The 14093-nt window shown below is 38.3% G+C and overlaps 1 protein-coding gene across 3 annotated transcripts in view; it reads left to right on the forward strand.

Annotated features, from left to right (window-relative positions):
• Positions 1 to 14093, forward strand: part of PDE7B (phosphodiesterase 7B) — a 309365-nt gene that overhangs the window by 271082 nt on the left and 24190 nt on the right. For all 3 annotated transcript variants that reach the window (XM_025422364.3, XM_025422365.3, XM_025422366.3), the window contains 3 exons: positions 1078 to 1173; positions 3245 to 3345; positions 4788 to 4919. In XM_025422364.3, coding sequence (XP_025278149.1) covers positions 1078 to 1173; positions 3245 to 3345; positions 4788 to 4919 — 329 coding nt within the window. The remainder of the gene's footprint in view (positions 1 to 1077; positions 1174 to 3244; positions 3346 to 4787; positions 4920 to 14093) is intronic.

Here is a 14093-nt window from a genome sequence, read left to right on the forward strand (position 1 = left end):
ACAATCTTGTATTTCATTTTGCTTGAATTGACTGAGAAGTGGGTACCAGTAATGAATGAAAGTAGCTTTGAGTAAAAAGATCTGTTCCAAAGAGAGTATAATCATGACTCTCACAGGAATATGAAATGAGCATGAGTCAAAGATTTAACTCAGTATAATTAGAGATCCAGTAAGATGCTACAACTAGTTCAAGGGAAAATTCAAATGACACATATATAAACGGTAAGAAATGCTTAAGTGAATTTATTAATAGCTGTAAAACTGGGAAGAGGAAGTCCACCGTATTTTCACCTGAGTGAGTTTGTTTTCATGCTGTGGACAAGAATCACTTGCAATGCTATCAGTTATCTACAACTTTGGGAGTTGTAAAATAGTTCAAAGACAATGGAATCTGCATAAACACAGAATCAGGTGCCCCAGAAAAGTGTGCTTAGGCAATACTTAGTTTTCCACTTAAGACATCCAGTCATCATCTTGGTCCATTTCAAAGTCTTTCATAAATTTTCTAATGCTTTTAAAGTTCAAAATCATTATTCTTTTAGTGAATAATATTTCCTAAATGCTTACTAGTCATTATTGCTTCCATTTTGCATCTCTTTTGGCTTAAGTTCTAAACTAGCTCATGGTCAGATCTCATCTTGGGTGATTTTGCATGGGAAGAATAAGCTTGAACTCTTAAGGAGTATAGTGACTTAGATACCCCTGTAAATGTGAGGATCAATTGGAAGCAATTAAAGCACATTGCAAGTGACCATTAAACTGTGTCTTTAAAAAATACACAGAAACATACACACCAACCAACATGTATACCCTGGTACTACAATAGGTAGACTCAATCTAACTGTTAATGCTTTCATTATCCTTGGTACAGAGAAAGGTCTCACCTAGCTTGTTTCACTTGTACAATATGAGAAAACCTAAGACCAAACTGCAGTAATAATATCCTTTATGATTGAAAAAATTCAAATCTAACAGGGCAAATGAGACCTTTCATTACAGAAACTTTAGATCCTTTTGTGAATCTTGATATTTTAATGGTGATAAAAATGAGTTAAGCAGGTGACTATTTTCCTATAGGAAACAGCCTGGTAACACTGTTGTGCCACCTCTTCAACACTCATGGACTCATTCACCATTTCAAGTTAGATATGGTCACCTTGCACAGGTTTTTGGGTAAGTCTTCGTTTCCATATTTCTATCTCTTTTCCCCTGAATAATGGTAGTCTATAATATTCTTTAACATAAAATGACAAGAATGATAGCACAGAAAATGAAGATCTCAAGCTAATCTTAAATTATTTCATCTTAACTTTAAAATATGGTTTACCCATTTTAATTAGTGAAAAAAATATTTAATTGATTATTATGTTTACAGTAGATAAAAACTATATAAAGAAAACCACCAAGAGCATGTAACTGTTAAAGAAATTACTGATCTGCTTACATATCAGCAAAATCCCAGTAATGTATGCCTCAAATAATTCCAATCTGGACATGAATTGTTAAAAATCTTCAATAATCTTCATACACACACACACACACACGTATATATATGACAAACTACCATTTACATAGTGCCCACTCTATGCAAGATGCTCTCAATATTTTATTTCTAACTGTTTCAATAACTCTGCAAGTTGGGTGTTGTCACCATTGTTTGGCTCACAGTTACGGAAAAGTAGATAGAGTTTTTGTAAGTTGTTCAAGGTCAACAACGTATAATTGGCAGAGCCTCAGTCTAAGCCCAGGTCTGTCTTATTTGAAAGGCCCCATGTTTCCACTCAACTCTGCTCCATCGCTCTCTATCAAAAACAGCCCCGGTTCTTACTGGACTTTTATGCACATGCTTATTTATCTGTCAAATTCTCTAGGGCACATTTTTCATCACCATATAACTTCCTGCTGTCACTTAGCATACGTCTGGCTTCTGTGATGTGCCCTATGGCTGTGCTTTGAATTTGGAAGCCAACTTGATGCTTCCAGAGGAAAGCAACAGTGACATGAGAGCAACAGCACTAATGACAACCAGGCCTAAATGGTGCTTAAATATGTTGGGACTAAAGACTTGCAAATATTAACACAGTTCATCCTTACAGCAGCTTTTTGAAATTGGAGCTATTGCTATCCCCATTTCATAGAGAAGAAAACTGAGGGAACTTATGCTTAAGTAATTTGCTCAACACAACAAATAAATGATAGTGCCAGAGTTTAAATATAACTGTTTTTAGAAACCATAAAATAATATGTGACACAAAAGAAATTTTTGAAACCAGCTACAGCATGGCTCAGTTGCATAAACACAAATAACCTCAGGCTAATTGAATTTAGATTTCTTGAGCGAAGTAATGGCCACTAATGGGTCAAATAATTTTAATTTGTCTAAAGAAGGAGAACACAGATACTTTGGACATGTGTGTGCCTGCAGAACAATGTAAAGAATGAGAAGATCTGATGACAGAAATGACACCAGAATTCAGAGCTAACAAAATATGGCCACACTTGCAAATCGGTACATTCTATACACACTGAATATATTACATCCTAAGCCATGGCTAATAGCTAAAGCAGGTTAATGGTTTCAGTAATTAGTGAGACAAAATCGCCTTGCTTATGTCTCTGTTCGGTTCCAAGCACACGCTGGTCCTTACATTGGAAGGGCATGAGAGATGCTAGCTTCATCTGAATGAGATAGAAATAAAACCAAGGAGTTCTCCATTGGATCAACACAGTATTTTGAGTTTCTGCCTGAAGAAGTCTCAGATTTGCTTTGGTCAGTCTTTGCTATTCAAGGACTAAACCAATTTTTGGATATCAGGGATCTGATGCTACTAGGGCTCTTTAAAAGGAAACCTCTTTTATGGCATATTATTCATAAATGGCAGCAAACTTAAATAATTAAACTATAGTGTGAAAGAAAGTTGTCCTTTTTCTACATATTTATTTTTCCTATGAATGAAAGCCTTGATGAACGCCAGAAAGGGCTGATTTATGAAGGTGGTGAGCAATCCCAAGGGCCTCACAAATCCTTTTAGCCTTTATCCCGTCTGCCCTCCCCCTCCTCTTCACTAAAAACAGCCCAGGAGAACTGCCAAGCTTGCAAACCATGTTTATTTTTAAAGGATCCCCAGGCTGCACATTTTGGAGACGCTGATATTTTTAAGCAAAAGGGATCTTCAATAGATCTGAGCTAGTCTGCCCTTCCTGTTTTGGTTTTAGCTGATTGAGTTATCTGTTTGCCTCCTAGTCATGGTTCAAGAAGATTACCACAGCCAAAACCCATACCACAATGCTGTCCATGCAGCCGATGTCACCCAGGCCATGCACTGCTACCTGAAGGAGCCAAAGGTAAAGCAAGACCCAGCTGCCACCTCGGCCATCTGGAAATGCCAAGCAAACCTCCTGCCAAGTCCCAAGTCACCCAACCTATCAGGATAATTGTGTATGGGTCATTCACAATATGAATACAAATTATTTCTATGAAAGTTCCAATATCAGCTCTTGAAGTTATATAATACACCTGAAAGGAGATGTAAATTTCCTGAGGGTTTTCTTTTTTCCTGTAATTTCTGTACTTTTCAAGGCTACATTAGGACAAAAACAACCCTCTCTGTGACAATCTACATCTTAGATAGCTTCCAAAGCCTCAAGCAATTAATTGTTTTGCCTTGGACCTCTGCCACAAATGGTACCAGCAGTGAAACCCTCTGGAAAAAGTCTCCCACCTCATGGTTTATGATTGACAAATAGAATCAAAACTCCTCAAGGCTTAAGTTCCATTTCCTACTAAGCCAACGGCGCATCCTGATTCAGGCCCAAGAAAACTTGTGAACATTAAAGACCTCAGAGCAAGTGTACTCTGATTCAACAAACCAATCCAAAACTAAAAATAATAAAAATAATAAATACTCATTACTTGAAATTTAAGCATTTCTTAACCATATAAAACTGAATTGGTTTAACGTACAGAATGTGTTTTCTTACATTTTTTCAAAAAGAAAAAAATAGCCTAGCCCAAGTCTCTGTTTAGTTCAATCACTTTAATATCAGTCACTGAACATACAGATGCCAGACAGGCATTCCCAAGAGAAAACTGGATAGATGCCTCCTCCTGATAAAATATCCCTTTAAACGTTGTCTTTTTTAATTTGCAAATTGTCTGAAAGTTGTAATATATCACACAGTAATAGTTACCATTCTCCCTGCTTGTTTTCATAGCTAACCAAAAAAAAAAAAAAGACAGATTCTTACACATTCCCACATTCCCCCACTATTATGACACATTGAAAAAATATGCAAATTTTGTAATTCAACCCACTCTTGATTCTGTATCAAAGTGGCAATGATAGAGTGGATGGTTGAAATACACAAATGATTTTTTTTAGTGTGTCCATAACTTTGGCTTTAAGATTTTCCTTCATTCACTGCTTTCTCTAGGAGCAAGGCTGACGTCAGGCTCTGCATTGTCCTGCTTACCAGAGAGCAGTCTTGCCAACAGGCAATAATACCACCATACCAAGAAAAAGAAACCAGAGCAGTAGGAAGAGGAGGGTAGTCGAATGAATGATACAGAAACATTTGACTTGTATAATTACTTTCCACACTGTCCTTTTATTCCCCTGCAATTCCATATGGCTATCACTTCACTGACTGCTGCTTCAAGAGGGTAAAGGTCAGGATGAAAAGCCTGAAAAATATTGTCATAATTCATACCATTTGACTTAGCCAAAACAAATGCTAACCTGTGTGGAGAGACACCAAGCAATCTTCTGATTTGATTTTTTTAACAGCTCGCCAGCTTCCTCACACCTCTGGACATCATGCTTGGACTGCTGGCTGCAGCAGCACATGATGTTGACCATCCAGGAGTGAACCAGCCATTTTTGATCAAAACTAACCACCATCTCGCCAACCTATACCAGGTAAGGGAGCCCAATGTTGAGTCAAGTTCAGCCAATTGGCTTAGGCCCAGTGCCAGAGCCTGTCTCACCTTTAGCGATAGCCTTCCTTCAAGGTCAGCCTCAATGATGACCACAGCCAAAGAGCATGGGTTTGAAATAGGTCCAGGATATTCTCTAAGGAAGATTACATTTGTGTACAAAGGTATCCAAGGAATTCAGTTCTCTCCAAAGCAGATTTGAAATTGTGCAAAGTAAAACAGGATCTCTGAGCCTACCCTCTCAGAATCTGAGGATATCCATCTTCCTGGACAACATCTCATATATAATGGCCAGCTGAAGCCAGTCTTTGTAGGACTTCTGTATATGATGGTTCCCAGGTGCAATCTTAATTCAGATTTATGTCTCTAAGACTATTTCTGAACTTGACTGGCCTCTAGGTTGGAGGTATGTTATCAAAGACAATAGGCATATTTTGTTGTTCTAAAATAGTTCAGCAGCATGAGTAGGTTGACCTAGAGACCTTTTATTTCTGATGTTATTTAAGATCGTAAACCTTGTATCATAAATGAATAACTCCCAGAATTTTCAGCGTGGTACTTTGGAGACCTTTGGTTGTCATTCACAAAATCATTGCATACATGGTAGTCATTGATCTCAATTTTAGTAAATCTTTTGAAAAAACACAATGCTATAAAATTCCTCACAGATCTCCATAAAACACCTGCATTATACAAGATGTTACAGCTTGAGGATGCAAGTATCTCCAATAAAGCACAATTAGAACATGAGAAAAAGCCTTTCTCCAGCCAGTTGATTAGTTTTTAGTGTAGGTAGAAACTGGCATTCCAATATTTCTGATCCACCTGGTATGTTTCCAGCACTGGGCTCTGTTGAGCAGCCAGCCAGCACCAGGAGCCAAGACAGATGTAGCCACATTGAGGGGACAAGATGACAAAACTAAGAAAGCCTTTGATGATGAGCTACAAACTAAACAAAGAAAAATAAAAACTACAGCTAAACTTTCTAAAACACCTAAGAAGCTAAATTTAATTCTTGAAAAAAACATAGACATGCATGACTGGACTGAATGCCCTCAGAGAGATTTTCTATTCCTGTCGATTCTGATTTTTTTCAAATGTTTTTATTAGACAAAGGAAATCAGTCAACAAAATTGGCTATTTGATCCATCCCCATATAAAGTAAGTGCTTACATAATTCTAATTTCTTGTCATCAAATAAATCACGTTAGTGAGGTTTAAGAGAGTTTCTGCTGCTACTAACCAATTTGTACATAAAATAAGAATCATAAAAGTGTACTTTGACATATAGTATGTATAAACACATAATGGATTCACATTAAAAAGAAATATGCCAGATGTTAAAAACAAGAAGGTCATTGTAGAATTTCATAAGAATTAAGTATTCATTGCTAATTAACAAAAATTGATTCTCAAAATAAAAACACTCTAGTCTACCTTGTTCAGATATTAGAACTGTTCTCAAAAAAATTGATTCCTTACTCAAACATTTGAAATGCAGTTAATTTTAATAGTTTTTATTTTAATCTCTTTGTTAAAAATAAATATTTCAATATTGTGGTGCTTGGTGGCTCAGTCAGTTGAGCATCTGACATTTGGTTTTGGCTCAGGTCATGATCTCAGGATCATGAGATTGAGCCCTGCATCAGGCTCTGCACACAGCATGAATTTGCTTGAGATTCACTCTCTCTCTCTCCCTCTTTCTTTGCCCCTCCCCCACTTGCAAACACACACTTCTAAAATAATTAAATAAAATCTTTTAAAAAAATAAAAAATAAACATCCCAATATAACCAAATTCTGCAGCCTTTTCAGTACAACATATAGTCTCATATATTTTTAACCAGCAACTATTTATTGCATATATCATATGATATGCTAAGATCTAGGAGTACAAAGATAAATAAAATATAATCTATGCCCTCAAACATTTGTTCAAACTCAGATGCTCAAAATGTACAAAGTCTAAAAAGACTTAACCTCAGTTTGAAAAAGCTTTGGGGAGTTAGCTAAAGATATAGATATAGATATAATTTTTTAACTCTTTAAAGAGTAAGGACCTGTTCTGTTCTTTGTATTCAAAAGTGTTACTATAATAATATGGGGTATTATTTTTTCTAGCAGTGAATTTATCCATTTGAACTGTCTGGCCTGATTCTTGATAGAAAAGACAAGGATCCTTTTGATAATAACTAGAAAGAAGTTGGGATATGGGACTTGAAAATCATGTGCAGGTTAATATTTCCATCAGTCTCCTGCTCAACTGGTCTTAGGAACTCTTGAAAGCTAGATAGAGACCCTTATCTTTAGGTTTTAGAAAGAGTCTTTTAAAAAAAAGGAAAAGAAATAGTGTTGAAGGTAAACCAGGATCACACAGTATCATAAAGATATTTCTACTATCTTAGAGCTCTCTAGGATAAAAGCTGAAATTTTTATCACCCAAATTGGGACATAACATGTTAAAATTATTATGAGGGCCTGAAAATATAAGATTTCAATTCTGTCCAAAAAAATTCTGATGCCTTTTATATTTTGCCATATACTATCATTTATTAACTATCAAAGGGGATTTCAAAAAAATCAAGAAAATTCTATGTGAAATACAGTTCAACAAATTATATGACTTACCTTTATTCAATGCTTACTGTGACTTAAAAACTGTGCCAAGTGCTTTTGATGGATCATACGATTTACTCTGCACAATAGTCCCATTAGGCAGGTACATGATATCATTATACCAATTTTGCAGAAAGGGGAAAATTGATACTTGGGAAATTTGAGTGTTTTTTCTGAAAATAAATAGCTAATTAATGGCAAAGCTGGAGTAAGTCTTTTGTCTCCAAAGCAGAAGTGACTTAGCACTATCCACACCGCCCCTCAACTTCCCATGGATCACCTACTTTCTATCTGCCAGACAGTAAGAGCTCTCCACCAGATTCCTATTGCAGGGAGAGAGACAAAGGGGTTAGAGCCTAGTGGCTTCAAATGGGAGGGACTCTGTGAAATACTCTTTAGGGCATAGCTACAAAGTGTGATGGGAAGACAGAACTGATTCAGCAGATGGCTTGAGGGGAGGGGGCCTCTTGGAGGAATGGTCAACTGGGTCTTGACACTGAATGTTTAGGGTAGTAAAGCTGAAGGATGACACTAGAGGCGCCACGAGCTGGTGCACTTTGGGATTAAAACCTCCAAGTCCAGAAGAGCTGAAAACAGACTGTCTCTGTGGCCGTTAGCTGGGCACGGGTGTGTCATCACCGTCCTCCTGCTCTCAGATCAGTGTCTGGGGTGTATTTTCATTAAGCAGATAGTCTCTCTTTTGTAGAAATTTCTTCTGTAGAATAGCCACCTAGAACGTGACCTGGGTCAGAAAAAGTCTCTGCTGTGCATCAAGTTGTAGATGAGGAACTAGTATCACTTCAGGTTTTCAACTTCAAGAAAACAAGATTATGTTACATAATATATAAACTGAGCAAGACCTTTAACAACACATTATACTTAAAACCTTTGCAAATGTAGACTTTCAGCCTACCAAGAACCTGTTGGTCAAGACATAAACAAACTTTCAAGAAACTATGTGCAGATTTTCAGAGGATATACCTCTGCACTTCTTTCTGGGGTAAGGGCCCATAACTTACACTCCAATTTTAAAACAAGTTATAGATTCTGAAAATATTAAGAACCATGGTAATCAGTAAAAAATATATATGTATATATATACACACAATATATTGTGTAATATATATATTTTGTTTATGTGTGTGTATATATATATATATATATATATACACACACACACAATGTATACACACCCATGATACACATTTGGTTAATGAGAATCCAGTAGAGAAAATGTGCCAGGAATTATGTGGGCTGAGAACATACTGTGTGTGACTTTGCTACAATCTAGCCTTACTATAAATGAGATAAAATGGAAGAGAGCTCCTTCTCCCTCCTTTTGTTGGCTGTGCTCTTTTAATTCTAATAAGTAAGAAGATCACTGCAGAACACCCAGCCTGGAGATAAAGAGAGAGCCCGGGCAGCTGGAGCGAAGGCCAGGTCAGAGGGCTCCCTCCCATTGTCTGCTGTCTGGACGGGACTCACTAGCTGAACTGCCAACTCAAATTCGACATGAAGGTGATAAAAGCACTTCCACCTGGCCCCTCCTCTCATCAGACTGGAAGCCATTCAGATGTCCCTGGTGGACTAATAGAGAAAGGAAATGTGAGATATGGAACCGAGCATTTATCTGCTATCCCTCTACCCTGCCACCCCACACACACAGGCTCAGCAATTGGGCAAAGTAAGCATTAAATTATGATAGGATATTGGTTATTACAGTAGAAAATGGGATCACTTTCAGCTCAATTTCAAATTTAATTCCTTTTGATAGAGTCTACATCTTAACTAGTGACAGAGCAACCTAATGAATCATTAGTCATTGTTCCTTAACAGCGTAATATAATGTTTTGTAATATTAAATTCTATACTGTCTTACCGGTTTGTAATCACTTTTCTTAGTCACTTATCACAAGGACTTACAGCAGATTAGCATTTTTAACCATTTTTTGTTCTTAATGACTCTGAGCCATAAATAGGAAGTTGACAGCCAGAAGAAATATTCCTGCCACATGGCCCTATGACCCCTCCTCAAACAAGCAATAGCAAAGATTATACATAACCTCATAATTCCTGCAGTAGAAAAGGTGTTTTGGGGTTTTGTTTTAGTTTTTGTTTTTTTTAAAAGAATTATTTATTTATTTATTCATGAGAAACAGAGAGAGAGAGAGAGAGGGGGGTGGGCAGAGACACAGGCAGAGGGAGAAGCAGGCTCCATGCAAGGAGCCTGATGTGGGACTCGATTCCGGGTCTCCAGGATCACACCCTGGGCTGCAGGCGGTGCTAAACCGCTGTGCCACCAGGGCTGCCCAGAAAAGGTGTTTTTGGCAAGGAGTGTGAAATTTGCATGAAGGAGTCTCAGATTGGATTTTTTGTTTCATAAAGTTTCTGCTGTTCACAGTGAGGTAGCTGGCATGTGGCCTGTCCGTGGCCCTCATCTGCACTCGGGCCTGCCCCTACAGACAGGTTCCTTGGTCTCAGAGCAGAGTATTGGGCAGATGCAGATCACACAAGGGAAAGCTGTCTTCCAGCAAGCAGGCAGTACAGGTGGCAGTGCTATTGCTTAATCAAGAGTGGAATGTTTAGAGCTCAGGGAGCCTCTGAGCCCCCCTGTGCTGGGGTGCTTGCAGCATTACATAGGGGACCACCTGGCTTGTTAGGGAAGAGCCCAGGAACTCCATGATCTCCTAGAGTCTTGCTTCCCAGTGTCAGGAGCAAGTAAGAATGAAAACACACTATGCTCCTATTGTTTTTCTTCCTGTAACCTCTGTTTTAAAAGGTGTCATTAACTGACTCCTGTGGTACACCAGACTCAATTTATCAACATATTTTAATCAAAGAGAGCGTCTGATAAATAGCGGGAAAGCAACTTAAAGCTGCCTTGCATGATAGCATGATAGCAAATCTGCTCTGCCAGATTCTCTTTGACAAGCAGACTCTTGATTTAATTTGAAAACCTGTGTTGGTGGTTTATTAAATGCTCAATGTGATATTATTCAGGAACAAAGGGATTGTTTTGTTCTCAGAGTGGATAGTACTTGATAGCATCAGGGGAAACAGGTTTTTCCACAGGGGTTTTAAGAGTTTTATTTTTTCCAAATTAAAAGTCTAATAAGTTATGTTGCCACAAAGGTGGATATGTACTCTTTCAGCTTTAAGGTAAAGATTACCTCTAAAACTACAAATATAGAGTTTGGGGACATGAGAACACACTGTCAGTGGGATAATGCAAAAGTGCTGAGCCGATGCTTCTTCAAGGTAGACAGATGTGGTACCTAATGTGGGATTCCAAGCAGGGCAGGGATTTCAATGGATATTAAAGTGGTATCATCCTATGTGCGATCTTTAACCAGCATTTAGGATGATTTTCATCTTCTTTCAATCTACCTTTTTCTGCTATTGGTTTTTGAGCCACTATGAAAGCCAGATGAGCCTGTTGGAGCAGAGCTATCCCTCTGCTACTGAGGACACAGATAACTCTGGCCAATTCCAATGAAGCCCCAGGATGTCCCCACCTGCTCACTGCAGCCTTTCCGCACCAACATTATCCTCTTGTCTACACACAGCCTTGCCCGGCTCTAACCCTTCTTCCACTGTGCAGCCAAGATGAGTTTCCTGAAACTCAAATATGACCCCATAGGTGACTGCTTAAAACCCCATTGCCCTCAGGATCAAGTCCAAATGCCTTAACACAATTTACAAACCCTGTTGTGATCTGGCCCTGCTAAACTTCCCAGCTTTGCTCTCTATTACTCACCTAGTCCTCTATGCTTCACCCAGTCTGAACTACTTTTCAATTCCCAAACATATCACTCATTCTTTTATTCATTCAACAAATATTCATTAAGAGCTTGATACATATCAGGTACTGGGAATATAAAAGATGAACAAAACAAATAAAAAATCCCCACTTTCTACTGGGTGGGGAAATAACTGAGTAAAATATGTAGTGATTAGAAAGTGATAATTTTTAAAGATTTTATTTATTTATTTGAGAGATGGGAAGAAAGGGAGAAAGAGCATGGAAGGAGAAGGAGAACCAGACTCCTTGCTGAGCAGAGAGCCCAATGTGGGGCTCGATTCCCAGGACCCCGAGATTGTGACCTGAGCTAAAGGCAGATGCTTAACCAACTGAGACATCCCAGCGCCCCAGAAAGTGATAATTTTTAATGATAATAACTAAAACAGGGAAGGAGAATATAAAATATCCCTCTTGCTTACAGGTTTTTGCACACATGCTCTTCCATGTGCTGATTTTAGTGAAATATATTCCTCTCCATTGACTGTACTCGGATTCCTCTCTACCTCATATCATTTTCCTGAAAGCTTTCTTTTTCTTTAAAAGTCCATTTTCCCTGCTCCTTCTATAAAATTTCTCAGCTCTGGGGTGCCTGGGTGGTGCCTGGGTGGTTCAGTAGGTTAAGCACCTGCCTTTGGTTCAGGTCATGATCCTGGAGTCCTAGGATCAAGCCCTGCCTGCCACACCCCCAATCCTCCTCACTCCCACCCAGGCTCCCTGCTCAGCGGGGAATCTGCTTCTCCCTCTCTCTCTACTCCCTCCCCCTGCTTGTGCTCATGTGCACACACTCTATCTCTCTCTTTCAAATAAATAAGTAAATAATCTTTAAAAAAAAAAAAAAGATTTCACAGGCCTTCATTACTTACCCTGTCTTAGACACAGTGTTCATGTGTCTAAATTACCATTGCCTGGTTGGATTTCCATACACAGCCCCCCACATCGTCTGCAAGCTTCTGGTACCTACCTCCTTCAGGGCTGTATCCTCAGCATCTGGCACAGTCCTGGTGTCAGTGAATATTTGTTGAGGAGTAGGAGGCCTGCTAGAGGAGTAAGTAGGAGGATGGACTGATGGAGGAACAAACTGGATGCATGCAGCAAGAAAGACAGAACCTGAGTAATACTGAGAGATCAGGAATATTGGCAACAGCAAGGACATACAGAGACTCTGAGTGGAGATCTGCCAAGCAGAGGCAAGGGGGTTCGCCAAACTAAGGCATGTGCTTCCACTGTCCACTTCCTGTTGGTTAATCCTTACTACACAAAGAATGAAAAGCAATGATTGAAAAATTCTTTATAATCATCTTGTTTATCTTGGAACTGACAAATGCTATCTGATAAATGTTTTTCCTGGAATCATTTACTTGATCCTGGCTATCTGCAAATGAGTAGTGGGAAAGAGCCCATCACTGTAATAATTTTAAAAATCTCTTTGGCTTCCACCTAAATCTAAGGATTTCCCAAAAGAAGACCCCAAGTCTGGCTTCCTTTGGATATGCCAAAAAAAATTAACGGAACTCTTTTCTTTTTACAGTTATTTAAGCTACTGAAATTTTAGGATTCAGAAATTAATTAGCCAGTATCCATTCAACTAATATTTACTTGTTTAAGTGACACTTATATATCCTGGGGCACAAAGATAAATAAGATATGCTCCCTGTTCTCAATAGCCATCATGTATGGCAGGAGTTTTCAGACTAGGCCTGAGCGCCCATGGGGATACATGAAGATTTTCCATGGGGTACACAGGCAGGAATAGTGCTAACAGAATCCATTTTGAGGTCCTTAAACCAACCTGCCTGGAATGTGCTTGCAGGGCAGTCAAGCCAGTTCTATGTTTCTCTTATTCTCACTTTGCAAAAGAAGAACATATCTCTTACCCATTCTGTAGACTTCATATGACCTCAACTCTACCAATATTGCATGTTGTCCACAAAGGAGCAACTAAAAATATTAAAGAAAGTCTCCTATAATTGAGATATTATAACTTTCCCAGCCAACACATAAATAGATGTATTGCCAGAAAATATTTATTCTTAAGCACGATTTTTTTTCCAAGTTTGCAATTTACATGTATTTTGATCAGTTATTACTAATAATAATTGCATTGTAAGCTCGGCTGGGAAAATATTTACTACTCAGAGCCCGATGTTAGAAATATTTGTTAAATTAAATACACAAATACAAATACAAAATACAAATTAAAATTTCAATTTGTGGACTTATTTTGGTTGCAGAGAAACATGATAAGATGACAATAAGAGAATTTCACACACAAAAATACATAAAATCAAATTCTTTGGGGAAATAGAATGGGAATATAAGTTCTAGAAGAAAAAGAATCAATTTAAAATTCTAACTCAAAGAATAAATTATTCAGATCAAAACATTGAAAAGGTCTTTCATTAACTTTTCCAAGGTGATATGGAAGACAATAAACTAACTTTAAATTACTTGGTGTCAGGACGCCAACTCAGCAGTTGAGTGTCTACTTTTGGCTCAGGGCGTGATCCTAGGGTCCTGGGATCGAGTCCCACATTGGGCTCCATGCGTGGAGCCTGCTTCTCCCTCTGCCTGTGTCTCTGCCTCTCTCTGTGTGTTTCTCATGAATAAATAAATAAAATCTTTTTTAAAAAATTACTTGGTGTATTAGCGACTGAAGTACAGAAGTTTATCTCTATTCTCCATCAAAGAAGTCTGGAGATTGGTAGTTCAGAGCAGGCACAGGTGCCTCACAGAATTAAGA

The sequence above is a fragment of the Canis lupus genome, chromosome 1, assembly GCF_003254725.2.
Source record: "Canis lupus dingo isolate Sandy chromosome 1, ASM325472v2, whole genome shotgun sequence".
NCBI lineage: Eukaryota > Metazoa > Chordata > Mammalia > Carnivora > Canidae > Canis > Canis lupus.